The 25,984-nt window shown below is 32.5% G+C and overlaps 7 protein-coding genes across 11 annotated transcripts in view; 5 read left to right on the top strand and 2 right to left on the bottom strand.

Moving 5' to 3' along the window:
- The first annotated feature begins 3,246 nt into the window (after positions 1-3,246).
- Positions 3,247-7,816, top strand: LOC135845504 (cytochrome P450 4C1-like). The gene is made up of 12 exons (XM_065364093.1): positions 3,247-3,504; positions 3,588-3,694; positions 4,533-4,623; positions 4,804-4,992; positions 5,105-5,174; positions 5,256-5,382; positions 5,456-5,519; positions 5,611-5,726; positions 5,810-5,878; positions 5,953-6,121; positions 7,140-7,319; positions 7,393-7,816. The coding sequence occupies exons 1-12, from the start codon at positions 3,321-3,323 to the stop codon at positions 7,548-7,550; spliced, it is 1,524 nt and encodes a 507-aa protein (XP_065220165.1). The 5' UTR covers positions 3,247-3,320; the 3' UTR covers positions 7,551-7,816.
- A 575-nt stretch (positions 7,817-8,391) lies between these two features.
- Positions 8,392-9,799, bottom strand: RpL19 (ribosomal protein L19). The gene is made up of 6 exons (XM_065364103.1): positions 9,658-9,799; positions 9,219-9,325; positions 8,987-9,150; positions 8,801-8,909; positions 8,647-8,728; positions 8,392-8,574 (listed from the first exon to the last, which is right to left on the bottom strand). Exons 1-6 carry the CDS (start codon positions 9,660-9,662, stop codon positions 8,448-8,450), a joined length of 594 nt encoding a protein of 197 aa, XP_065220175.1. The 5' UTR covers positions 9,663-9,799; the 3' UTR covers positions 8,392-8,447.
- Positions 9,800-9,936: 137 nt separating this feature from the next.
- On the top strand, positions 9,937-13,483 carry eIF2Bdelta (eukaryotic translation initiation factor 2B subunit delta). Of its 2 annotated transcripts, XM_065364091.1 has the most exons (10): positions 9,937-10,090; positions 10,181-10,576; positions 10,647-10,745; positions 10,819-10,931; positions 11,005-11,119; positions 11,199-11,378; positions 11,447-11,574; positions 11,659-12,017; positions 12,101-12,285; positions 12,375-13,483. In XM_065364091.1, exons 2-9 carry the CDS (start codon positions 10,190-10,192, stop codon positions 12,283-12,285), a joined length of 1,566 nt encoding a protein of 521 aa, XP_065220163.1. In that variant the 5' UTR covers positions 9,937-10,090; positions 10,181-10,189; the 3' UTR covers positions 12,375-13,483. The 2 variants fall into 2 exon arrangements, with proteins under 2 accessions (XP_065220163.1, XP_065220162.1); XM_065364090.1 differs by having other exon boundaries at positions 12,101-13,483.
- Positions 13,345-16,444, top strand: Nmt (N-myristoyl transferase). The gene is made up of 11 exons (XM_065364095.1): positions 13,345-13,483; positions 13,786-13,885; positions 13,956-14,073; positions 14,147-14,360; positions 14,437-14,553; positions 14,627-14,797; positions 14,862-15,042; positions 15,111-15,228; positions 15,304-15,449; positions 15,527-15,664; positions 15,756-16,444. Exons 1-11 carry the CDS (start codon positions 13,383-13,385, stop codon positions 15,774-15,776), a joined length of 1,425 nt encoding a protein of 474 aa, XP_065220167.1. The 5' UTR covers positions 13,345-13,382; the 3' UTR covers positions 15,777-16,444.
- A 536-nt stretch (positions 16,445-16,980) lies between these two features.
- LOC135845511 (uncharacterized) lies at positions 16,981-18,936 on the top strand. 2 transcript variants are annotated; one of them, XM_065364102.1, is made up of 5 exons: positions 16,981-17,251; positions 17,326-17,460; positions 17,526-17,755; positions 17,836-17,988; positions 18,074-18,936. In XM_065364102.1, the coding sequence occupies exons 1-5, from the start codon at positions 17,120-17,122 to the stop codon at positions 18,141-18,143; spliced, it is 720 nt and encodes a 239-aa protein (XP_065220174.1). In that variant the 5' UTR covers positions 16,981-17,119; the 3' UTR covers positions 18,144-18,936. The 2 variants fall into 2 exon arrangements, with proteins under 2 accessions (XP_065220174.1, XP_065220173.1); XM_065364101.1 differs by having other exon boundaries at positions 16,986-17,251; positions 17,833-17,988.
- On the bottom strand, positions 18,344-22,130 carry LOC135845501 (C-mannosyltransferase dpy-19). Of its 3 annotated transcripts, none has more exons than XM_065364088.1 (15): positions 21,788-22,130; positions 21,533-21,728; positions 21,338-21,450; positions 21,108-21,245; positions 20,835-21,034; positions 20,695-20,752; positions 20,482-20,625; positions 20,166-20,393; positions 19,893-20,099; positions 19,620-19,819; positions 19,388-19,529; positions 19,202-19,310; positions 18,965-19,127; positions 18,744-18,869; positions 18,344-18,658 (listed from the first exon to the last, which is right to left on the bottom strand). In XM_065364088.1, the coding sequence occupies exons 2-15, from the start codon at positions 21,684-21,686 to the stop codon at positions 18,409-18,411; spliced, it is 2,232 nt and encodes a 743-aa protein (XP_065220160.1). In that variant the 5' UTR covers positions 21,687-21,728; positions 21,788-22,130; the 3' UTR covers positions 18,344-18,408. The 3 variants fall into 3 exon arrangements, with proteins under 3 accessions (XP_065220160.1, XP_065220159.1, XP_065220161.1); XM_065364087.1 differs by having other exon boundaries at positions 21,533-21,725; positions 21,788-22,127; XM_065364089.1 differs by lacking the exons at positions 21,533-21,728; positions 21,788-22,130 and having other exon boundaries at positions 20,835-20,960.
- A 254-nt stretch (positions 22,131-22,384) lies between these two features.
- LOC135845500 (uncharacterized) overlaps positions 22,385-25,984 on the top strand; it is a 30,532-nt gene continuing 26,932 nt past the window's right edge. Inside the window, exons 1-6 of the mRNA XM_065364086.1 lie at positions 22,385-22,667; positions 22,769-22,832; positions 22,894-22,986; positions 23,071-23,367; positions 23,489-23,550; positions 23,625-23,780. Of these exons, the coding sequence (XP_065220158.1) occupies positions 22,593-22,667; positions 22,769-22,832; positions 22,894-22,986; positions 23,071-23,367; positions 23,489-23,550; positions 23,625-23,780 (747 nt within the window). The 5' untranslated portion in view covers positions 22,385-22,592. The remainder of the gene's footprint in view (positions 22,668-22,768; positions 22,833-22,893; positions 22,987-23,070; positions 23,368-23,488; positions 23,551-23,624; positions 23,781-25,984) is intronic.

Raw genomic sequence — 25,984 nt, forward strand, 5'->3', positions numbered from 1 at the left:
CATTGACTTAAATGGCTTCTTCAGGTATTCCCAAATACTCAAAATCATTTATAGGTAGATATTTATGCTATTTTTCCAGATTTCAAATCTTTTAGAAAAATTCAAGCAACTGAGAAAAATTCCTTTCGATTTTTTCGTCGAGTTGGAATGATTACACATTATTCTATTCGCACTCCCTGATTTGAATTTTTTTGAATGATTTTTCTATCCAAGGTAAGTATTTTCTGAGGGGAAAAAATGTTTTGTAATTTGTCAAAGGGTATTCCCGGTTAAGATAGGTGAAATGGCCCTGTTCCCAGATTTGGAAAATCATGATGGATTATTGTTGGGTACCTCCAAAAAAATTTTCAAGCGGAATTTCCGCCCCCAACCCCCCCCCCCCCCCTTGGTCAGTATAGCCAAAAAACGTGTTTTTTGCCTGAAAAATTCTGTAACCGTGAGTAATGGGGATAAAATTCTGCCTTCTGGTACCACGTGGAATGGGTAGGGGAAGCCTGGGCCTTTCAACACGATCATAGTGGTGGGGGTAAAATTGACAAAAGAAAACTTTGAACCGCCACAGCTCCGAATTGAAGGGTTGGGCACCAAAACTGTTTTCGCCAAAATATGTCTTTTTGCATGTACTATCTTCCTGCCAATCCATAAAATTGAAATTTTGTCTGCAAAAGGCTCATATTTGCAAAAAGTACCAAAAAATACACGTTTTTCGCGTTTTTTTTTGCAAAATTATGCGAAATATGCGAAAAATGCATAGAGCAAAAAATGTTGAGCGTCAAATTTTACTCTAGAAAACGTGTTCTAAGAGTTGTCAAAACACTCATCTACTGAAGTTAGCAAGAATGGTAATCATGAGCTCTGTGAATAAAAAAATATAAACAAAATTCAAATTAAGGTCAGAGCGATTCAGTTGCAATTCTCAAAGTCTTTTCAATAATTTAAACACGTTTCCGCAAAGTTTGGTGCAAAAATCCTTCAAAATGAAAATATCACAAGTCAAACTTACAAAAATTTACCCAGAATGGGCAAATTACCCAAAAATTGTTCAATAATCTAACTCAAAAATAATCAGTAATTGCAGCAGATGATACAAATTTAGATTTCAATTTCAATTTTCAAAAATTTAAACCAAATCTTTTTCAAATCCAAAAGGTACCACACACACACACACATGTTCAACAAATCTTACCAAAATTCAAAAACTTTGAAAAAAATCCCAAAATTGTACTAAAAAACTCATCTAAAATTCATTCTAGATCATAGATGGGTTCAAAATCAGATTACTGCCCGAAAATCAAGAGGTAATTTACACGATTATAGAAAGATCAGATCAATGTCTCAAGAAAATGAATGAAAAAAAGTGATTCCAAAAATAACCAATAATGATGAATTATGAAATTTATATTTTTCAATGGAAACTATAAACCATAAAAAAATTGACTAACTTGATCCAAATTTGGTTTGACAATGAGAGGGAAAAAATTTTCGACCAAAATTGACCCATGAAGAGGGACAAATCGTTTGAAAAATTAATTTTTTAGCATATTTGAAGATCCTCTAGTCCTTTACCCACACTAACTAAATTTTCTGAAAAAATAGATGTTGTGTAATTGTGTATGTATCTCATCTTTACATGTGAGGTAGGTATCATTTTATTTACAAGTATAATTGCACATTTTTTTCGAGTCAGCATTTTTCTATTTTTAAAGAAAACTAGAAAAAATGAATAGAAAAGGAAATCGAGAGGAAAAAATATAAAAATTACAAAGATTGATCTTAAAAGTGGAAAAATCAGCACTTTTTAGACAAATTCTGACAAATGTTAGGACTTTTTGACAATTTTTGAAAAGGCTGTACTTCCGGACTATTTCGGCTAACAACAAGATTTTATTGACCATTTTGGCATAAAACAGAATTTTTTGCATAACCGGTGAATAAAAGGCATTTGCCTTCAATATTCTGTCAAAAAAGTAAAACTTGCTGACAATTTTGACAAAAAGCAGGAGTTTTGAAAATTTTAGCAATGAAAATTTTGGCTGAAGCAAGTTTTTTGTTCATTTTTAAAAAAATATTAGAACTTTTTTGATGATGTCAGAAGAAAATGTATTTTTCAACAATATGACCAAAAACAGTGAAATTTGACAAAAACAGGAATTTTCTGAAAATTTTGGCAAAAGTAGGAATTTTTGACAAGTTTGCAGTAGCGATTTTAGAATTTTTCAAGCAAAAAACACGTTTTTTGGCTATACTGACCAAGGGGGGGGGGGGTTGGGGAGCGGAAATTCCGCTGGAAAATTTTTATTGGAGGTACCCAACAATAATCCATCATGATTTTCCAAATCTGGGAACAGGGCCATTTCACCTATCTTAACCGGGAATACCCTTTCGTCGATTTTTCACAACTTTTTTTTCACGAAGTAATTAAACTTTGCATTCCTATTAAAGTACCTACATATTGACCACTTGTATTTTTATTTAAATCTAAATGAAATGAAAACGTGGAATTTAATATACATGCTATCTCATTCATAAGAAATGATATTAAATAATCATCTCTATCAGGAATAGGAAACAATAAAATCAACCTTTCCCGAGGTCTAGGTCGATCAAAGTCTACTTGATAAACACAAAAAAATATATCGCGTCAAGTAGATGAAAATATACGATTCAAAAATTTGAGACTGAACAAAATATTTTTACAGAATCTTCAGTTTGTTTTTCTATTATTTTTACATTCCTAATTCGCATTGATATTTCGAATGCATTGAAGCAAAACTTCTCAACTACCCTTTTACCATTACTTACGAATACGCTATCATCTAGTCGAAATAATCTGTATTAGGTACACATCATCAGTTCGTCATGTTGAAGATACCGAATTATAATTTTTATTCAATTTTTTTATATTTATATTGGCATAATTTTCTCCAAAATTTGTCGTCGAAAACATTAACAAAGACATTGGGCAATGGGCATATGTCATCGGTACGATATAGGTAAAAGCTCAACGTAAAAAATTTTATGTAAATGAGATTGTCTGCTTTTGATGTATATGTATGGTAGCTGCGTAGGCCCAACTACACTCATTTCACTCGTATAACAATTAGATTAGGCACCCAAACGCTGTTATTCTCATTCGTTCACTCGTTATCAATCAGTAAATTTCTAGATATTTTTAGAAATAACCAATGAACGGTATAGTAGGTAAAGGTATACAGATTAGACATACGAACACTCCGATTTCCTTCCTATCAACGAACTATTTAAACAAAATAATCATTGATTGACCATTTAGTAGGTACGATTCCATTTAGGTGTTCACGATGTATATTCTGGTGATCCTTTGTTCCTTAATATTCGCGATTTTCCTATCTGTCGTTGTTTTCATCTTAGCATTGTATAACTGGAGATGGCCATCGCACAGAAAATTATGTCGAAAGATACCATCTCCAAAAATGATGAGTATTTTTGGAGTAGGTTTAGATTTGGTGCGAGTGAAACACGCTGGTAGGCATATTTTCCCATATGTAGCTATTATTATTTATCAAAGGATAATATTCATTTAAATCGATCAATGATTTCGGTTACAGAAATATTGGATTATTTTGGAAATTTATTGAAACAACATGGACCAATTGTTTACATAGAATACATGGGGATGTCAAACGTAATTCTATCTCAGCCACAAGATATCGAGGTAAGTTGAGCATCCATTTTTTCGTGTATTCGAGACTTTTTGACGATTTTTGGCAACAAAGTGAGAATTTTTGAAATTTCTGGAAAAATAAAGTAAGATTTTTCGACAATTTTGAAAAAAATGACTTTTTGTAATTTTTTTTTTCTCATAAAAACGATAATTATTTTCAACAATTTTTGCAACAAAATGTGAGAACCTTTTACAATTTTCAGCAAAAAGTGTTACTTGGAGAATTTTAAAGCAGGACTTTTTGTGAATTATTGACAAAAAAGCGAGGATTTTGGATATAAATTTTTTTTAAAAGTGAAAATCTAGCAATTTTTTAAAAAGCAAAAAAATTGTTAATCTCAGCAAAAGTTGGCAATTTTTTGGGAAATTCATTACTTGCCTATTGGCAAAGAAATACACTTTTTTTTTTGCAATTTTTAGATAGAAGAACGGCACTTTTTTGATATTTTTGACAGTTTTGGATAAAAAAGTTAGACTTTTCAATTGCTAAAAAATTGAATTTTTCGCAATTTTTGATTTTTGTGGAAAATGGGAGTCTTTTTTCAGTTAATTTAAAAACAAGATTTTTTGGCATTTTTCATAGAAGAAGAAAAGAAGCAGATCTTTAAGATCACACTGAAGTCATTTGAAAAAGCTGTTTTCGATTTCCATAATCTTGTTTTTTAGAAAATAGCTCTGAAAAAATAAATTTATAGTTTTTAAATTATGTAAATAAAAACCAATTCTTCCCTACTTGAACAAAATTTTAAAATCTTAATCAAGTAACCATCTAGTACATATAATTTGTAATTTTCATCGTAAAAACACGAGTTTTACATTATTCCAACAGCTCGTCCTTAACAATAGTCAACACATTTCCAAAGGATTGGAATACAGAAGCATATTACCTTGGCTATGTGACGGTTTATTGACAAGCACAGGTACTCAAATACATATATGTATTTTAATTTAAATTATAATACCAACAAAAAATCATCAAAATTTATGGATGCACTTACGTACCTATCTACCTATTACATACCCTATATTACCCATTTATTTATAACTTGGAAAAAAAATTAATCCTTCTTAAAAAATCTAATTTTTTGAGAAATTTTCAGGAACAAAATGGCATACAAGAAGGAAAATGTTAACTCCGACATTTCATTTCAAAATTCTGGACAATTTCATCCCTATTTTTAATCGTAATGCTAAACTACTGACTAAAAAATTAGCTTCTGCGTCTGCGGAATGTTCGGCGGTTGATGTAGATTCCTACGTATCTCTTTGCACATTAGATATCATTTGTGGTAAGTTCAATAAATATTCCATCAATACTTATAATTCAAATAATAATACACCTATATTCACACGAATTTCTTCAAATGAGAAAATCATGACGCTTTCATAATCAAATTACAGAAACAGCGATGGGTATGACGTTGGATTTTCAACTGGGCGAAGCTTCGGAATATGTTTCCGCCATTAAAATGTAAGTGTAAATTGAAATTCGAAAGTTAATTCATCCAACAAAAAAAAGTATTTTGTACCTATTATCATAATTTAAATTCAGAACAGGTGAAATTATTCTAAGAAGAAGTTTAACTTTTTGGATGACGAACGATTTTTTTTTCAATATCAGTCCTACTGGTAGGCAATTTCGCAAAAGTGTTGGACAGCTGCATCAATTTACAGAAAATGTGAGTTTTTATTCTAAAGGTATATGTTCAGCAATTATTACGAAGAAAACAAATAACATATTTTTTGACGCAGGTAATTAAAGATCGAAAAGCAAAATATGAGCCTAACTACGCGTATAATGAAGAAAATGAAATTGGTAAGTATGATATGATAGATTCTTCTAGGTACTCGTACTTATCTAATCGTACATGATAATGAATAAAAATAGCAAAATTCATTCACTATAGGTAAACAGAAACAAAGGAAATCATTTTTGGATTGTTTGATCGAAATGCAAAGAGAAAATCCAAATGAAATGACCGATGAAGGTATTAGAGAAGAAGTGGATACTTTTATGTTCGAAGTAAAATAAAGTTTTTAAAATTTTATTATACATACTATACGTACAAATTTTAGAGTAAATTATTTATTTTTGATGTTCGTTAGGGACACGACACAACATCTGTGGCAATAACATGGACTTTATTTATGATCGCTTGTCATGAAGACGTACAGGTATCCATTTGAAATAATTTCCAACAGATATCCAAAGCTTTTCAAATTCATGATTAATTTTATACTTCAATCAGGCAAAATTGTACGAAGAAATGCAGCAAGTTTTCGGCGACAGTGATAGAGATGCAACGTATCAAGATCTGCAACAATTCACTTATTTGGAAATGGTCATCAAAGAAAGCTTGCGACTTTACCCAAGTGTTCCTTATTTTTCACGGTTACTCACCACAGAATTGAAAATAAGTTCGTCAAATGATAACCTAATTACAAAGGTTGTCCGGAAACAACTGAGACTGGTGCTTGCGTTTGAACACGCTTTGAGCTAGCGACTTCGTTAGTATCTCATTCGAAAGCTCATCAAATTCTCTATAAAATGGTATAATAAATTTTTTTCCCGTGTCGCGTGAAAAAAAATTACGGCGTTTCGCGCGCAAGCAGTTGGATTCCACCCTCCAAGTTTTTATCAGTAAAAAAAAACAATGCTCAAAAAACGTTTATTATTGGCATAATTTATAGCTTTTCCAAATAGTTGCAGTTATTATCGATACACAGCATTCATCTGGTAATCCATTTATCAAAAAAATTTTGAAAATTTGTCAGTTTGAGCGTTTTGAAAAACTTTTAGCATGCGCTGACGACTTTATCATCTTCACTAAACTGTTTACCTCAAAGGAAATGTTTCAGCATCGGAAACAACAAATAATCGCAGGGGGATAAACCCAGTGAATATTGTGGATGTGGCATAATGGTTATTTTGAACTTTCCCAAGCAATTTGAGATGAGAATAGCAGTCAGCAGAATGCGGTCGAGCGTTAACAAAACTGAAAAAAACACTGAAAAAACTGACAAATTTTTATCACTACACCGAACGCGCTTCGCTGTTGCTCCCTAAATAATGCAGCTAGAACCTTGTAATTTTAGTATGTTATGGAGGAAATAATCCTCTATCGATCTGTTTTTCAATTTTATCGATAGACCACGTGGTTCGTGAATCACAGCTGATTGAAAAAAGTTGGAGGGTGGCAACTAACTGGTCACGCGGGAAACGCCGTAATTTTTTTTCACGCGACACGGGAAAAAAATTTATTATACCATTTTATAGAGAATTTCATGAGCTTTCGAATGAGATACTAACGAAGTCGCTAGCTCAAAGGGTGTTCAAACGCGAGCACCAGTCTCAGTTGTTTCCGGACAACCTTTGTATTTTGAACAACTCGTAATTTAATTGCAGCGATAACATTTTACTCCCAATCTTTTCCAGGAGATTACATTGTGCCTCCTAATACGAATGTATCCATTATACCATATTTGGTGCATAGGAATACGAATATATATCCTGATCCGGAGAAATTCATACCAGAAAGATTCTTACCACAGGCTGCTAAAGAAAGACATCCCTACGCATACATTCCTTTCAGCGCTGGTTACAGAAATTGCATAGGTAATAAAAGGAAATTTGAAGCTTTTAACGTGCCTACATTAAAGCTGAAATAATTCGTCTGAATTCATTTCAGGTCAAAAGTTTGCAAATTTGGAGGAAAAAGTAGTTATTTCTACGGTATTGAGGAGGTTGAAATTAAGCACTGAAATGAAAAAAGACGAATTGAGCGTTTTACCGCAAGTGATTCTGAGACCATTTCCAAAAATCAAGATCTCTTTTGCTCCACGTTGATGATGAATTTAGAGTTAGCTTTATTCGACTATTGGTGATATTACAATTTACATCGAATTTACGATTATTGAGATTTCAACTTTTGATATTATTTTAGATAAGTATTTGCATACCTAATACTTTTACGACTATTCCAATTTCCGAAGAGAAATGATAGGAAATTAATGATTAATATTACGTAGCGAGCATAATGTAAAAAACTAGATATTGTACAAATAGTTGGATGAACTTTTCAACTTTCATTTGAATAAAATTATACAATTTAAGTCTTCGGCCAATTTAATTCCGGAAAAATAATAAATTTAGCGACGGAGAACGAAGAATAATAAAATAAAGACCAACTTATTTTCAACTTCAAAGTACTTTTCACATCTCAAGACACGAACTACTCATTTTGCTCAGCGATGAAGTTAAAGATCGATAAACTGCTTTCATAAAAATAATCCTTCCCTAAGAATTCTAGATTTTTTCAATTTCAACTCAACGAACATCTACAAGAGAATTACGTTTGATACAACTGACATCTCAATTTGAGATGAACACAGAGAGTAAAACACAAACCGAAGTTTCATCTCTCTACACTCTTCACTCCAGCTGCTCAAGACATCAAAGAATTATCGTGAATCAAAATAAATATTTCACATTGACATAATTTTACAGTTCGTTGACACAGTTACGCGACTCGATGCAACCCGAGGAACGTAAACAATAATACGTTATATCGTCATAAGGTGCAATACATAGTTCACTTTCGACTGGAGTATTGCGCAATCGTTACGCAATCTACTCATTGATTAAAACAGTATTTCGAAAATGAACGAATGCGAAAAATATAAAAACATTCTATCAAGAAAATTTTTATTAAATATACAAAGATTAAAATTACTTTATCAGCGTTTATTTTTTGGCCGCTTTGTCTTCGTCGCGGTACGACTGAAGTAATTCTTTCTTTTTTTGTAAGATACGTGCTTCTCGTCGTCTTCTTGCCTCTTTGACTTTCATTCTGCGCGCGTCCGCTTGGTCCCTAAGAAAAATACAAGGTATTAATAAATCATCGAACAAACGAAATGAAAAAATAAACGGAAGTTGAGCTTACTTCAACATCTTCGCTCTCGCTTTCTCGGCCTTCTTCTTGTGAATAAATTCCATCAAGACACGTTTATTTTTGAATACGTTACCTAGAAATCGAATCATATTAATATTTCATTGAAAAAACTTGATGCTTAACAGAAAGAAACCAAAATACATACCTTTTGCCTTCATGTATAACTGGTGGTATAAATGGTTGTCAATCTTTTTGTCTTCGCGATATTTCTTTAGCAACCTTCTTAAAACACGCATTCTATTTACCCAGAGTTTCTAAGAAAAAACACCAAACGTTAATAACTACGGCCTATTCCGAGATAATGAGAGATTGCAGTAACAGAAAGGCTTACTTTTTGAGGCATCCTAGCATTCGCAGTACCTTTTCTTTTACCAAAACCGCAATGTCTACCTTTACGACGAGCTTCGGTATTCTTACGAGCGCGAGCTCTAGAATGGACAGCTACGGGTTTCTTAATAATTAAACCATCCTTGATAAGTTTACGGATGTTTTGCCCTGAAAAAATGATAAGTGTGAGTGAAAGGTATACATAGACGGACTAGACAGGTGAAAATTTCACTTACTTGAGTTAGTATTGGCGATTTCATTAATTTCATTAGGATCCAACCATACTTTTTTCTTACCGCATCGCATTACCGAGGCTGCGAGCCTCTTCTGCAGCCGTAGGGTACTGTAAAGAGAAATTGAAAATCATTATCAATATTCGTCGATATCTACGAAACCCAAATTACATTATAATAAGTAATCACAACTTTGGATATTAGGAAATTTGAAACATTCATCGTAATTGAAAAATACGCGATGAGAAGATGATTTCAAACGAAAATTGAAGCAGAAACGTAGGTGAAAATGAGGAACATAGGGGAAAACGTGTCTAGATTTGAGGATTACTTTACAAAGGAAACACACGAGTAAAATGTTTAAATCAACTTATATCTAGCGTAGGAAGTATCACTGCAGTTAAATCAATAATAATTATAATAATTAATTAATTTTACATACCTCATTTTCGAAATAAAAAGTACCGCACACCAAAATAATTGGTATTTTTTCAACTAAGCGACCATTAATAGGCCGGAGATGTTGTCACGTTTTCAACTAACACAGCACAGATGAAAACAATGAGAATCACAGCCAAAAATACGATTTTCTGATAAAAATTCACCAAATTTCCATATTTTTGGGACATTATTTCACTGCGAAGGCATTTCCTAGACAACTCGTCAAATTTTTTTCTATGACGCAATAGATAAGCTATCAATCACAAACTGATGAAATTTGAACTTTTTTGATAAATTTTTTAGAAGAAATGCAGTATTGTAATTAATTACCTTAATTCTCCTTGCACTAATAAATGTATATTGAATCTACAGTGTTTTGTTTGTCTATATTTTTCGCCCCACTTGGTTCTTTTAGTGTAATTAGTTATCAAAACGTATGAGCAGTTGAATCTATTTGTTGTGATTTCATTATGATGATCCGCGTTGCTAGAATAATAATTCACGTGTAATGTTCAATTTTACAGACAATATAAATGGAGAAGCCCAGGGAAGAAGTCTTAGCCGAAAGGAAGCTTCGAAAAGCTGCAAAGTCATCGAAAAAGAAAGGCCCATCTGGTAATTCAGGCGAGAAATCGGAGAAAGTTCAATGTACAAATGGGCCCGATGAAGTTGATTCCAGTATTCATACGCCCAGTCGTTTGCACAAAATCGTCAAGATCGAAGAGGTTTCATCTCCGAAAAGTAAAACCAGCATTGATTCGGTCACGAATGATATGAAAGCATTGGAAATAATCAGCAAAATGAAGGAAAAGATAGCAGAAGTTAATGAAATTGATCCGCCAATTACCTCTAAAGAAAACGTAGAAAATAGTACAACAAAAACGAAATCTCAGTTGAAAGCAGAACGAAGAGCTCTACAAGTTCGTATTTAAATTCGCCATATTTCTGTTTTGATTTGACATTTTTTTGAGGTATAAATTTTGGTTTCAGGAAGCTCAAAGGGCTGCAAAAGCTTCTCAAAAAAAACCAACCGAGGAAAAACCTCCTAAAGCGAGTTCGCGTTCTAAAGAAGAAGACATCTCGTTAAAAGTTGGTTGTTTATGCTAACAAGAGGTCATTTTGAAAGCTGGGTTTTTAAAAACTATATGCTCAAATGTTACAGTCGAAAACGATTAACAATGATAAAAAGCCTGTGAAAAATGTTGACAAACATAAGATTAAATTGTTCAGTCACCTTTATCGAAATACTAGTATCGAAGAATCAAACATTTTAGAGTAAGTTTTACAGGTGGTCGGTACCAAAAAAAGGGTGTTTTTCCTGAATTGCACGTAGTCGATTTTATTACAGGAGTAGTACGATACCGATTCATAAATCTGTGATAAAGTTAGGAGTTCAATATAAAACTAAAGTCATTATTGGCAGCAACGCTAGAGTTATAGCACTTTTGAATACCTTGAAACAAGTAAAATAATTCTATCATGTTCTCATTCATGTACTATTCGATGAAGGAAGAAAGTCATAAATATCTTACTACATTTCAGGTTATATTAGATTACACTACACCTGCGGAAAAAGATTTTTCACGTGGTTTTGAGGTCGTCTTAGCTTCAACGACAACTTATTTAGATACATGTCGTCCTCTATCGGTATCAATGAGTAATGCATTGAAGCATTTGAAGTGTCTTTTATCTCAACTCCCCAATACGATTACAGATAATGAGGTGAATATCTTTATTACTTGAAAATAATTCATAAAAATGAGTTGTTAATTTGACTGTATCTTTTTCAGGCCCAAACAAAACTTCGCGATGCTATTGATCAATACATTTCGGAAAAAATTGATGTAGCTGGTAAAGCAATTTCTTTAAAAGTTCAAAGTAAAATTTCGGAAGGCGATGTTGTATTAACTTATGGATAGTAAGTCCAAATTCTGATACGAAAAAAAAAAAACCCATCTTGTGCAGATTATTTGAACGTATTTTTTTTTTTTTTTTTTTTCAGCTCCTCTCTAATAGAACGAATTTTAATCGAAACGTTTCAAGCTGAAATAAAATTTCGTGTAGTAATCGTGGACGCAGGCCCATTATATGAAGGGAAAGAACTACTTCGAAGGCTTTCGAAACGTGGTTTGAATTGCGTTTACGTTTTACTTTCAGCAACAAGTTACATTATGAAAGAAGCGAACAAAGTATTGCTGGGTGCTCATGCTTTATTAACAAATGGTTATGTTATGTCGAGAGCAGGATCATCTCAGGTAGCTTTGATTGCTAAATCATTCAACGTACCAGTTCTGGTCTGTTGCGAAACGCACAAATTCTCTGAACGTGTCCAAACTGATGCTCTTGTATATAACGAACTAGGTAAACGCCATAAAACAACACCTATTTTTCTGGAGAACATTTTCAAACATTATGTTTGGTTTTTGTTTTGTTTTTTCGCTCAGGTGATGCAGAAAAATTGATTGGCGACAGTTCTTGCAAGTCGAATAATAATTTGAATCTTCTAACTTTAATGTACGATGTAACTCCTTCAGACTTGGTTACAGCTGTTGTCACAGAATTAGCGGTTTTGCCTTGTACAAGTGTTCCAGTGGTTTTGCGAGTCAAGCCATCGAGTTCCACTTTATAGGTTTGCATAGATTTGATATTTGATATTATTTATTTGAATTTAAATATTTTTTATGTATGTATTGTAAATGAAAACTCTGTTGCTTAAAGCGAGGTAGCTAAAAAGTGAGCAAATTAAATAGTGATACTAATTGCATCTCCAATTCGTCAAAATACTGATGCAAGAAACTATTACAATACCATAATAATCTGATAATTGGATGATTCAAATGACGAATCTCAAGTCATTCACTTCTATCTAACTGTTGTTGGAAAATTGAAAGATTCAAATTCCTAATGAAATTGCAAATTTTAAAAAGCAGAAGAACAAGTCATTTATTTTATTGGAAAAGAAAAGACTAACTTAGTATTTTTTTAAAATTTTTGGTATGATTGCGATTAAATAAAATAGTATACATATTTATCTTCTTTTTTTGTCGTATTCCTTGAGAATACCCACTTGTGTCGTTTATTAATTTTGTTTTTATTTTAAACCATATTCTTTTTCTTTTCAATGAAATATATTATTTCGGTTTATTTGTCAATATATTCATTTGTGTGAACTGTTTCAGTAGTTTGACCCCTGGCTATTCATAATGATAGGATATGAACTTGCATGAAAATTGAAATTTTTAAAATGTGTCGGTAGGTACTAGGTAGGTCTAGGTACCATGGTATTCATTCAAGCGATCTTTAAAAATGTGTAATGAAAATTGAAAATGAAATGAAGATTGAAAATTCACTGATCGCTATTTACAGTAGGTTGATTTAATTTCAGAAGAGTAAAGACTAATTTTCAATTTTGATCGTAAATAAAAATTGACAATTATTATTGTCGTAATGTGGATACATTTTGATATATTTTGAAAAATTGGAAAAAAATTCCAAGTATTCATATTAATTGTGAAAGCGAAACTAGCGACACAAACAGAAACACGAGAGCCAAACAGTTTTTAGCCATCGCCATCTATGAGTAGTCACCGTCATCATGAAAGTTTTGTTCTTCGGGGTTCAATCCTCAATCACTAGTCACTACTTTGGGACGATGAAGAATTGTCACACCATAAACGTGTGATTAACTATTTTCTTTTTTAAATTTAGTACTTTGAACTTTGGAGGATGGATCCAGAATCTGAGAAGAATGAAATTCATAATTCAGCTTCAGAAGCGAAGAATGATGAGAACAAATCTGCGAAGAATGAAAACCAAAAAGATGAAGGGTAAGCTTCATCCTTCGATACTATCGTGTTTGTTATCGTTAATGATTAGGCAGTTTTTAATACTATTGGTGTAAAAGACTGAAATTCGAGCCGGTTTTTTCATTTTTGATTCTTTAAGAGCTTTTCGTCCACTTCTTTACATTATTGCTTTCTTTCCATGATACCCTTTGGTGATTAGGTTTCCGGTGTATTACGTCCGCTAGAAAGCATTCGTATTTATCCTTTTTCACGTTATAAAGTCAGATTTATTTCATGATGTTCCTTTATTTAAGATGAATTTTTAGCTCCGACTAATTTTTCAGGAAAAAAGGCAAACGGAACAAAGTAACGAGTGAAGGAGCTGGAGATAACAATCAAACAGAGGCAGTGGATGGAGTTGACATCAATTGCCTTTCAGTTCAAGTAAATTCGTTAATTCATTGCTCTAATCATCATCCAAGTACACGAACTCATTGAATTTCTTCATTTATAGGACTTGAAACGAGCAATGGAGGTATTTTCACTAGCTCAAAGACCAGCTAGAACCCACGAAGAAGCCTTACAAAAGTCGTATCAGTTTTGGAACACTCAACCCGTACCGAAAATGGGTGGTAAGTATGATGACATTTAAACATTACATTGCATCGTTTATACCATTTTCTATTCCTTATATTGTCCAAGTAGAAGAAATAACTGTGAATGGCCCTATTGAACCAGACAAGCCGATTGAATCTATCAGACAAGAACCGTACTCTTTGCCTGATGGATTTAATTGGGATACAATAGATGTAAATGATGCTGCGGTTTTGAAAGAGTTATATACGTTGTTGAATGAAAATTATGTCGAAGATGAGGACGCCATGTTTCGTTTTGATTACCCTCCTGATTTTCTCAAGTGGTATGATCACATTATTCGTGCATTAAAAATGATGAAATCGTGGTACTGAATTGCCCAATTTTTCTTCTGTTTGTAGGGCTTTACAGCCTCCTGGATGGACTAAAGACTGGCACGTTGGTGTACGTGTATCAAAAAGCAATCGTTTAGTAGGCTTTATTAGCGCGATACCGGCCACTTTGTCAATTTATAAAGAGTAAGTATCATTAGTAAATGGCGATTTTTAATTATCGGAAAACTATTTACCCATCTATTTTACCTCATTGTAGGAAGCAGCGTGTTGTAGAAATTAATTTTCTGTGCGTGCATAAGAAGTTACGTAGTAAACGAGTAGCTCCTGTGTTGATTCGTGAGATAACCAGAAGGGTTCATCAAAAGGGTATTTATCAGGCTGTTTATACGGCTGGCGTAATTTTGCCGAAGCCAGTTGGAGAATGCAGGTAAATAGTTCATTTTTTAAAAGTACAATCGATTTTTTTTGGTATTATTAACGTTTATGCGTAGGTACTGGCATCGTTCACTGAACCCTAAGAAATTAATCGAGGTAAAGTTTTCTCATTTGAGCCGAAATATGACGATGCAAAGAACATTAAGATTATTCAAGTTACCAGATAAACCAGAAATACCTGGATTTCGTAAACTAGTCATTGAAGATGTACCAAAAGCTCATAAATTATTAGAAGAGGTAAAAATCTTGCGTGACGTGTTGCTGAAAATGTATAACGTTAATCCAAAACTGTCTTTATTTTACAGTATTTGAGTAAGTTTGATCTAACACCTATTTTTTCGGAAGAAGAATTCAGACATTGGTTTATTCCTCGGCCTGGGATCATAGATACGTATGTTGTGGTGAACGGCGACGAAATTACTGGTATAGAGGATATAAATCTCTTCCGATTTGTTTCCTATCAACAGTAGAATAATCGATGTCATATTTTATTCGTAGATATGGCGAGTTTTTATACATTGCCATCAACTGTGATGCATCACCCGGTGCATCGTTCCATAAAGGCTGCGTATTCGTACTATAATGTTGCGAATAAGACGAAATTAGTAGATTTAATGAGAAATGCACTGATTGCTGCCCGAAATGTACGAGTATAGATTTTACATATTTTTCGTGAAAACTTGAAAACCTGATATTAATATTCGTATTGTTTTTCGCGCAGGATGGATTTGATGTGTTCAACGCTTTAAATCTAATGGAAAACAAGGCCTTTTTAGAAGAGCTTAAATTTGGTATTGGTGATGGAAACTTGCAATATTATTTGTACAATTGGAGGTGTCCGAAAATCCCTCCAGAAAAAGTAATAGACGATTTCTTTCGTTTTATAGGTAACGAGTGACTGTGTAGAATAGATGGTGATTTATTGACACGCTTTCTTCGTTTTTTTTCAGATTGGATTGGTTCTTCAATGACATTGGTTATAGGAATCGTTTCAATCGTTTCAGGAATCGAAGAAACGAAGACAATATAAATTGTTATGTTAAATTTTTCACACGATCACCGCTTGTAATAGGTTTAATTTTGGTTTCTTTTTTCCAATTTGTATTTTTCCTTAGCTGATTCCGTGAAAAGTGCCTAAAATTGATATAGCTCTATCTAGTGATAAGTGTTGAAATTTGTTTTACTTTGAAAGTTTTTACATTTTAATTCGTTACACAATGCATTCTGTTTTAATGCCTGTATGAATATATTCGGCGAGTAAATTTTCAAACTATTTATTCATAAAAAGTGATTTTCCCCTTTCTTAATCGACTTGTTTTATTCTAATTATAATTTATTTATTGTAACTTTTTTTGGAATTGTTATTTCTATAATTTTTTCAAATCGAAATATACGTACGATTTTTTTTCTTAGTTAATGCTTGGCTGAAATGGTGGTTATATTTAAGTAAACATAATGGAACTATCGGTATTATGAGGTGCTGTTTTGTTGCACATCATTCCATTTTAATTTTACATTGCAGATTTCAAAACGTAATGTACCTATTTCGTGTTTATGTTAATTTTTTAAAAAGATTTTAATATCTAATTGGTTCTGAATCAAGTTGAAAATGTCAGTAAAATGGTTTCTCGAGTGTAAATGTTTGTTCGTCTTGAATTTTTCGTATTTTCTCTTCTCTACAGACGGAGCTGAAGATATTCACATTTATCAATTGGTGTTCTCGAACGTAAGAGCTCAATGAATGCAATGAAGTCTTTGATGTTTGATTATTAGCCATAGTTTTCATATAGTGCAGCTTTCCAGGCTGATATATTGACGCAGGGCTTAATTTGAATGCAATAATTTTAAAATTCGAAAGAAATGCATTGGTGTTGGTGAAGAGCTGTTCATTCAAAATTTCGAACCCATGTACAATATACAAAATTTATCTTTATTCGCTTGCAAGCTTCCACCTGGTTTTCGAATTTCGATCAGACTGGAACAGTCAAATCTATAACAAGTTTTCAAGAAGAAAGTAATGCATTTTTCAAATGGTAATGCAAATTGCAAAGGTAAATCTGCAATTCTGCATTATTTTTTCAAAATTTAGGTGGATGTGGAGGGAAGAGGAGATCAAAAATAGAGCATGGGAATATCATGTTTATCCCACTGGCAGCCCTGATCTATTGTAATCAATCCAAGATTCCGATTCGGATTCCATGTTTTGGTTTGGATTGTTTGGATATTTGGAATTTGGATATCAATCAATTATGGTTTGATAACTACTTAAAGTATTAATTAAAGTTCGAATTACAATTATTTTTCAATTTTCATCATGGTATCCGAATCTGAATTTTACAAAGACTACTGTCGCATTTGCGGAAGTTCAAATGGTATCTGCATAGAATTGTTTTCAAATGAAGGAAAGGATTACTTGAACCAAGTACAAAGTCTTCTAAACATGCAGGTATGCATCAGAACTATAAAAATATAATAAACAAATGAACAGAAATCTAGTAATTTCTATGTGTTATTTTTTAGATATGCAAAGATGATGCTCTACCGAAAAATATCTGCCATATATGCGTTGCTTTTATGACCGATTTTGTAAAATTTCGAAATCATTGTGAAATTGTGCAGACGAAGTTGATTGATTTAGCAGGAAACTTCTGCAAGGTAAAATTTTGCTAATTACATGATCTCTATTAGTGAAAACTCTTATCCAAAACTTCAATCAACAGGAGAAAGCAGTTTCAAAATCGACAAATGGCAACACCATTCAATCAAATGGAAATAAAATCGTCGTAAAATCCAGTCCTAGTAAAAAAACGCATACTGCTGACAATAGTCCAATTAGTAGAAAAATTCAGGCACCAACAGATGCGATGATCGTGGATTTGAAGGATGTTCCGGATTCAAATGATAATCCAGTTACAAAGAGGGAAAAAACTGAAATTAAAACAAAACCACCGTAAATACATCACAGTTTAATTTTACTTGACATTTTATGTGTATCTTTACTCATGTTTTTAATTTGAATGTCACCAGTAGCAAAGATTGGTCTGTGGAACACATCCCTGGTAGCAACACAACGCTGTACATTTGTAATAATTGCTCTGAAATGTTGTTAGCTGAGTCAGCAACGCGATCTCATCAGTGTCAGACTTCTCCCAAAATTACGCATATTTTACCACAAAACCAATTGTAAGTGTGTTGCTATATTCATTATTCAACTAAATTTGAGACATTCGTCTTTCAATTTTGTACTAATGACCACAATTTTCCTCAGGTTACCTCAAGAAACTAAACATAGTGAAAAGAAAAGAAAACGTATATTGTTTGAAGGAGACGATGACTGAAACTTAATCAGTTAACCACACAAATATGTAAATTTTAACGATGTCGTGAACAAGATACGTTACTTATTTAATGTTAATTAATTTTAAGTCAACTCCGAACACATTTGGAATTTGGATCAAAATTTCAAAATATGTAGAGCAAACGAGACATTGCTATTAAGTATTATTTTTTTTATAAAAATTTCATTTTCTGGACAAAATTTGAATTTGAATTTTCTTTATTTTTTAAAATATGTAATTTATTACAACTCGTTCCTTATTATTATCATAATATCTCTGTAGCTGTTTTGTTTTTAGTTTTGTTGAGTGATGATGACTCATCTCGTTCTACACATGCAGTATTTTGTTTCACTTTGGGATTTTTCACTTTTAGAAGTGAAAACGCGTCATTTTGATAAACTTCTTCGAAATTTACTAGACCTGTAGAATTTTCGTAAACTCTGCTACAAAAAGATGGGTTTTTTCTATTTTTAATATCTTCTTTATCCCACGTTTCGGTTAAAAGGCAACCCATTCTGAAACAAAATATACATCGGATACATGAAAATAGAATCAAGCAAAGGATACCTATTATTCATTATGTAAAATCATGTCACTTGCTTTGATGTTGAGTAACACCACATGTAATCGATAATTACGTAATTAACGTGTAATGCAGAGAGTTTTTCATAAACTTCGTTTTCACTTTTACGACTGAAAATTGTGTAGACATCTTTTGTACGATTTCTGTAAATATGTACACGATAACCGATAAGTGCCTATTTAAGAAATACAGACTACTTGTTTCTATCAATGTTTGAATTTTTGTGTCACCTAGGTACCTTATTTTGACGTGCTCGTAATGAGGATGTAATACAACTGGCCTTTGCATAGCTACCAGTATGGCTGAAATCATAGTCATCGGTCCTGCATATACACTTTCGGGAGGTGTGTTATTTTGAATGTAGTTCAACAAGTCTTCCATTGGGGGGTAAGTGAAGGTACCTTGATATAGAAATAGTTGACGTTTGAAATTCTTTTTTTATCAGTTAGGTAATCATAACAATATTTAATCGTACCAGTACTGCTTCGTTCAGATTTTATATTCTGGATTCCTTGATAACTCATGCATAGTACAACGATCAAAACCCAGATTACATTCCAGCGTCGAATAAAACTCGGCATATACTGAAAAATTACATCAAAACAGTGCTATTGAAATGCAGCGTTTCTTCCAGGTGTATTAGAGTCCATATAAATTATACCTTGGATGCGAACAACGATGCAATAATACACAAGTGTGGATTGCTGAATAATTTTAGACGCATGAAAAAAACCGCCATCACGCAAAAAATACCTAATTGCATCAAATTATAAATCACTGGGACGTCAATATCACCAAAAAACCTGTAAATAAAACAAAATGGTTCGCACATGACTTGAAATTTTGAAATGAAGGTACCTATCTACTAGAAACAGAAAAAAGGGTAAACCTACTTATTTCCTTTAGCAGTCTTTATCCAAAAATAAAATATATTTGCCAATACTATCACAACCAGTGGTATTAATCCTGAGTAAGAAAGGTTGAGTAAAATGCTCAAAGGCAAAAAATTATATTCCGCGCTACACGTGTAAATCAGCGTATGGAAATTTTCGAAATCTGTGAGCTTCGATTTCAATAAACTAAAAATATGGCTCTGGAAATATTTCAAATAGATTAGCCGATAATAAGATCATTATATAAAAAGCCGAATCAATCTAAGTACCTACATCATCTTCTGTGAAAATACTGTGCCTCAAAACAAAGGTAACCATCGGAACCATTAAAATTGCGAACATATTTTTCACAAATTTAGGTAGGTTTGCAAACCTAAACGCAAGGAACATCATGAAAGTAGCCGTCGTCCAACAGTTGAATAAAGATGAAACCAACATATCGTTGAATTGCATGCAAAAACACGCAGTGAATATTCCAATCTGAAATTTGAAAATCAACTCTCAAGGTCAAATAAATTTTATTTCTCCTTTCAAAAAAAAACCTACCCATTGGCTGAAGGTGAAAAGGATCATGAAATTTTCTGGTAACTCGTTACACACGTATAAAAATGATATAATACAGAATTGAGTAAATAATACGAATTGAGAAAACTGCCAAAACATTAATGCCAGCGCAGTTGTTATTGACAATATTGATGCATGTAAGATCAATCCGAAAGAATAAATTTTATGACTAGATTTTTTTGATTTCATCGCATGACTAGATTGTTCCTCCTGCAACAAAAATACAGAATCAATTTTGCAATAAACAAAATTGAAAAATAGTCTCTTCGACAGTTTGGACAAAACGAAAGGTAGGTACTTCATCACTGGAAAGTAGAGCTGATTGAAAATAATTAAGTTCCGAATTCTTATCCATAGTAATTGAAACGACTAACATTTCAAATAAAATCAATGGATATCCGAACGTTTCTCTCAACGGTGGAGCCCACTGAACTCGACTGCACTGTTGGAAAAAAATATATTCAGTTAAAAGTTTCGTTGGTAGAAAAAAATCAAAATTTTGTTGCCTTACTTCTGCATGATTATAAAAAAATGACAGCACGGAAAGAAATCCTCCGAACGCCGATTTGCTGCGGAACAGAAAATTTCGAAAAAATTAAACATAAAAATACGTTTTAAAAAAAAATTATACACAATTCGTATCTGATTTACCTGAGATATAATCCAAAATAAAATACAAAAACTGCAGTAAAACCAGCCGAATACCATGCGAATTGTAGATAGAAAAAAATAGGTTCGCCCAATCCGACACAAGATTCGTATGTAAATCCATCATCTCTTTTAAATGAGAAACATTCGTAAGAAAGTAAATCGTAGGCATTTAATATTTTATACAGTAATCCAATAAAAAACTGAAAGAATATCGCAATTTTCAGATTTTTTTTGTTAAAAAGAAAAAAAATCATCAAAAGATAGGTAGCCTACCTCTGGCCAAATAGTAAATCTTTGCATAGCATTGACCACATCCGGATATTCGATGAAAGGTTCACGAAGAAACTTTCGAAAACCAGCAGAACACGATCTTGAGCTGATGAAGCTTTTAAAAAAATAATAATAAAATCCCTGAAAAAAAAGTTTCATCAATAAGAATTCTTGATCGTGCGTTACTTCATATACGAGCCTGTATTGGCTGTATTGTAGGTAGAGGTACTCACCATTTCTGATCTAAAACTTATTTCCCTTTCCAAGTCACTCAAATCGGAAAAAGATCGTTCATTGTCGTGAATAGTTTGAACATAATATGTACCGATACTAAAAATAATAATACCTGAAAAATTGACGTGAAAATTTGATATTTTTGTGCAGCAAATTGAAACACAGGTAGAGGTATTTATTTATTCAGCACTCACCCAAGACAGATAACAAAACTCCTATTCGTATTATTTTCTCAGATGGTAAATAAATATTGAAACTTGTCCGATGAGCTGGATCCTTAGGTGTTGATACACTACGACTTTCCTGCTTCGTACTTTTAGAAAATTTCCGTCTCTTTAATTGAGCCATTTTTCAAAAACAAGTTGACGTGTCTGCCTATTCAATGATCTGCTGAAAAAAAAATAGTGATTCATTCCTGAAAATTTTACTGGTGTATATTCTCATCATACCTTCGATTCTGAATTCCAGATTGGAGAAATTATGCCAAGCTAGGAGTACATTTCAGCGTCAGCTTCAAATTATATTGTATGAGGCGAACAAAACAGGTAGGTAATCAAAAAGAACATATTTTATGAAAATTTTGAAACATGATGGTTGATTTGATGCGTCCTTTTGGAAATTAATTATTGAAAATTCTCAGAGCGCGAGAGTCGCAACTCTCACGTGCTCAGTTGGAAAAATTTTACTGAAATGGGAGAAAGTTATCATAAATTTTTGCAGCTTTCAAAAAAGCTCTGTGTTTTATTGATTTTTCTTTTTATCAATTCCGCTGAACAGTGTTGATCTTAATCGTGTAAAAACCATGAACGCTCGAAAAAAGTTTCTTCCATTTGGAATTGAAACAAGACGATGGAAAGTCATCAAAAATGTTTGAAAATGATAAAATTTAATAAAAATTACGATAAACTTGAAAAAATTCGTAAAATAATACGAAACTAAACGGAATATTAAATAATTATGTAAAATAAAGAGAAAAATAAACGCATCGCTGCTCCATCTGGCAGCACTGAAAGTTTGTTATTAAACACGCGCAGTGACATGTTCCTAGATAAGTGTTTTCATCAATAATTTCAGGTGAATAAAATCGATAATTTCCACACAATTTTCTCATAAAATGAACGCTGCGAAGTTCTAATATCTATTTTAATATGTAATTAACAACTTTCAATTAAGTGACTATTCGTTTGATCTCAGTAACGCACCCAATTTACGCAGTTTCCATGACTCCGCTGGAAAACCGTTGAAAGCGTCGAAATGGATGAAGCTTCCTCTGCAACTGATATATCGTCTTCCTTATCCGAATTTGTTCGCAAAGAGAAACTACTCAAGGTTTGTTTTACGTTAAATATATATTTTCGAATTGATTCCATCTCACTTGTGTTTCATGTAAACGATAATGTGTGATCACTGATTTTGTTGTTATTGCGTAGGAATTATACCAAGATAAACCGAGGAGTGCGAAACCTGTGGAAGCGGAACGATTAAAATATAATGGTAAATTACTTTCAATATTCATTCATCTTGTTGCTGTAGTCATCAAATTTTTGTATTTTAGATGAAGAAATCGATGGAATTTTGCAACAGATGGGAAGGTTGCTGTCTCCTGACGGAGAAGATGTGGATAATTCTATTTATAAACACGTTATGGGTACGAGATATACTTTTGATTGATTTCAATTCGTTTAAAATGTTAGCTCGATAGTAAACCTAATTCGTGGGTATTATTTTGCAGAGGAAACTGAAAATAAAAGTATAGAACAGATATTGAACGAAGCTAAAGAACTGGTTAAAGAGTCGACTCCGATATGTGAAAATATTTCTCCTTGCTTTAGTACTGATGATTTGTCTTCCGAGTACCCTGAAAATGATATTACGTTTATTAATATTAAAACTACTACCGACGATGATATGGATTTCAATGGAAATAATTTCGGAGAAAGTACCGACGACGATGGTATCAGATCAAGATTGATTAATAATGTTAATAAGCTGAATAATTATCCGAAGAATACGAATAAAGCCAATAAAGGTAATGGTTTCTTTATCGTTACAAAAACATTCAGAGTAATATTCTTCATCACTGGGAAATAAAATACCCAAATTTAATTTCTTTTTGACTAAAAGCACGTCATTTTTTTCCTTTTTTCTAGGAAGTCTTATACCGGTGAAAAATTTTCCAGATTCGAAGAAAAAATCATTGAATATTCTTCAAGTATGATTTTGTGCCATTTTAGTGATTTTTCGTTCAATTTCATCGTATGATTAATGAAACTCGCATGATTTCAGAATTTAATCGTTTCGAAGAAGAAAAAAAATAAAAACGAATATTCCAACGAAGGCGAAGTTGAATTTTTGAAAAAAGAAGTCGATCGTTTCAATCAACAATATCTTGCGAGTAAAGAAGAATGTAATAATTTGAAAAAAGAATTATCATCGTTACAGGTAAAATAGAATTATCACATTTATACGATCTCGAACACATGTGAAAGCACATTACATACGGTTCCCTGTGGGGAAGTTAACGCATTCGGTATTTTGATCACGAATTTACGAAATCGATTACTGACGAGACCGAGGTAATAAAATGAAAAGCAACACAATGCGAAAAATTTTTAAATCACCTATTGATCGAATTTTCTACACGTGTTAGCCATACAATAGTTAAAAATTACACATTATACAATCTCGAAGCAGACTAAAATACGGGATATACGAATCAAGATTAATTTTTACTTATGAGTTGGTTTCGTGTAAAGAATTTTAATGTTTTTTTTTTTTTTTTTTTTAAATATTCAGCGTATAAATTTTATTTAAATGTCAAGGTGAATAACACTTGGTAAACGTATAAATATTTCAACCAGTCAAACCAGTTCGGAGCATTGTTATTCTGTTCCTAATGCCGTTGACGTATTAGTAGACGAATATCAGGTGATATTCTCGCAGCATTTGGATGTGCATGCATAATATGCCTTTTTTAGTACCTCTACCTATGTACCTATGGATATTTATAGGAAGATGTGTTGGGTACAATAGCACTAAAATTTATAATCAGGTTAGGCGAGTATTTTTTTTTTCTTCAAATCACTGGGGTATTGAAATGAACCCAATGTGGGTGAATATTTTCCAAGTTTGAGAAAGGAGCTTACGAAACAGCTCAGAGATGGAAAAATACTAGACTAGTCAGCAGACCTATTGTACATCAGTTCGAACTTCGAACCAAAACTGAAGTCGGCTCGTTCAACTTCCCTCACATTTTTTAATGAAATCCGTTTGATGGTTTGGTAAAATAATCTCGATCATTTCAATTCTGATGAGGGAATTTTTTGAATTGATATCTTGTCGATTTGAACGAAACCAAACTAGATCAAAACATCATGTCCTAAAACTTCTACATTTAAGTGCTCAAGTTCGTTTTTAAATTTTTAATAAATTTTAAAAAATTTAAAAAAAATTTTGAAGGGTGATTTTAAATTTTTTTGAGCAAATTGAACCATTTTGAGTAATTCCTTCAATTCAATACCCTGAAATCAACAACTATTAGTTTTGAATGATTCTGGAGCCTCCAGCAATTTTCTCCTAAAGTTTCAAATCGGTCTTAAGGAGCCAAAAATGAATTTTAGAAGCTATAACTTTGGTCGGTGCTTATTGAGCACCTTCTCGGCCGTTTTAGGCTGTTTTCGCAAAATTTCAGAATTGTGAGTTCAAAACTGAATTTTTGCCCAATTTGTAAATTCCAAAAAAAGTGAAAAAATCAAATTTTCAAAAAATCTATATAACTAGCGTTTTTTTTTGGCAAGATGTCGTCTGGTGTGTCTATATACGAGCACCCGACTCTTTTTGAGCCTCCAGTGAGTTTTCATATCTCTCCAGAAATTTAAAATGGCTTTGATGGGGTCAAATTAAGAAACCTTTCAACGTTCTAAAACATTTGAACTGGCACACTCCGTTTTGAACGAAACAAAAATGGATCGAAAGAGCATTATTCTAGAATGCTCACAATCAAAATTTCAAAAAGTTTAAGTTCAGTTTTAATTTTTGACAAATTTTTAAAAATTCAAAAAATTAGGTAAAAAACTGTTTTAAGGGCAACTTTTAATATTTTTCAAAAATATATTTTTTCGAGCAAATATAGCACTAATGTGAGTAATTTACACAAAAATCTTGACCAATTTTGGGCTCAAGGATTTTCAGAACTGCTAAATATACTTACATGTTCTCGAAATTAATATTTTAATTTTTCGCGAAATTTCAATCCATATTTTGATAGGCTGCAAGACACTTTTAAAGATCCCAAAAATCGTAACCCAAATTTTAGGGCTCAAAATTTTTCAAAAATATTTTAAATACATTTTTGTCAAAATATAATAATTTTTCGTGAGATTTTAACCCATTTTGATAGGTCTTATGTCACTTTTTCAAAAATCTCGAGCATCATGACACAATATAAGGCTAAAAATACAGTTTTTTTGAATTTTGAAAAATTCGCCAATAATCCAAAAATGAACAGGATTTGAAATTTTAGTTAGGGGGTTTTAGGGCATGCTCTTTCGATCTAACTTGGTTTTGTTCAAATCAGAGAAGTCTCTGTGTAGGGTTGGTGAGTGGTAAGAGGGGAAGAGCACTTCGTAATTTTCAAGCATTTTCGA

Source organism: Planococcus citri, chromosome 4 (assembly GCF_950023065.1).
Source record: "Planococcus citri chromosome 4, ihPlaCitr1.1, whole genome shotgun sequence".
Taxonomy (NCBI): Eukaryota; Metazoa; Arthropoda; class Insecta; order Hemiptera; family Pseudococcidae; genus Planococcus; species Planococcus citri.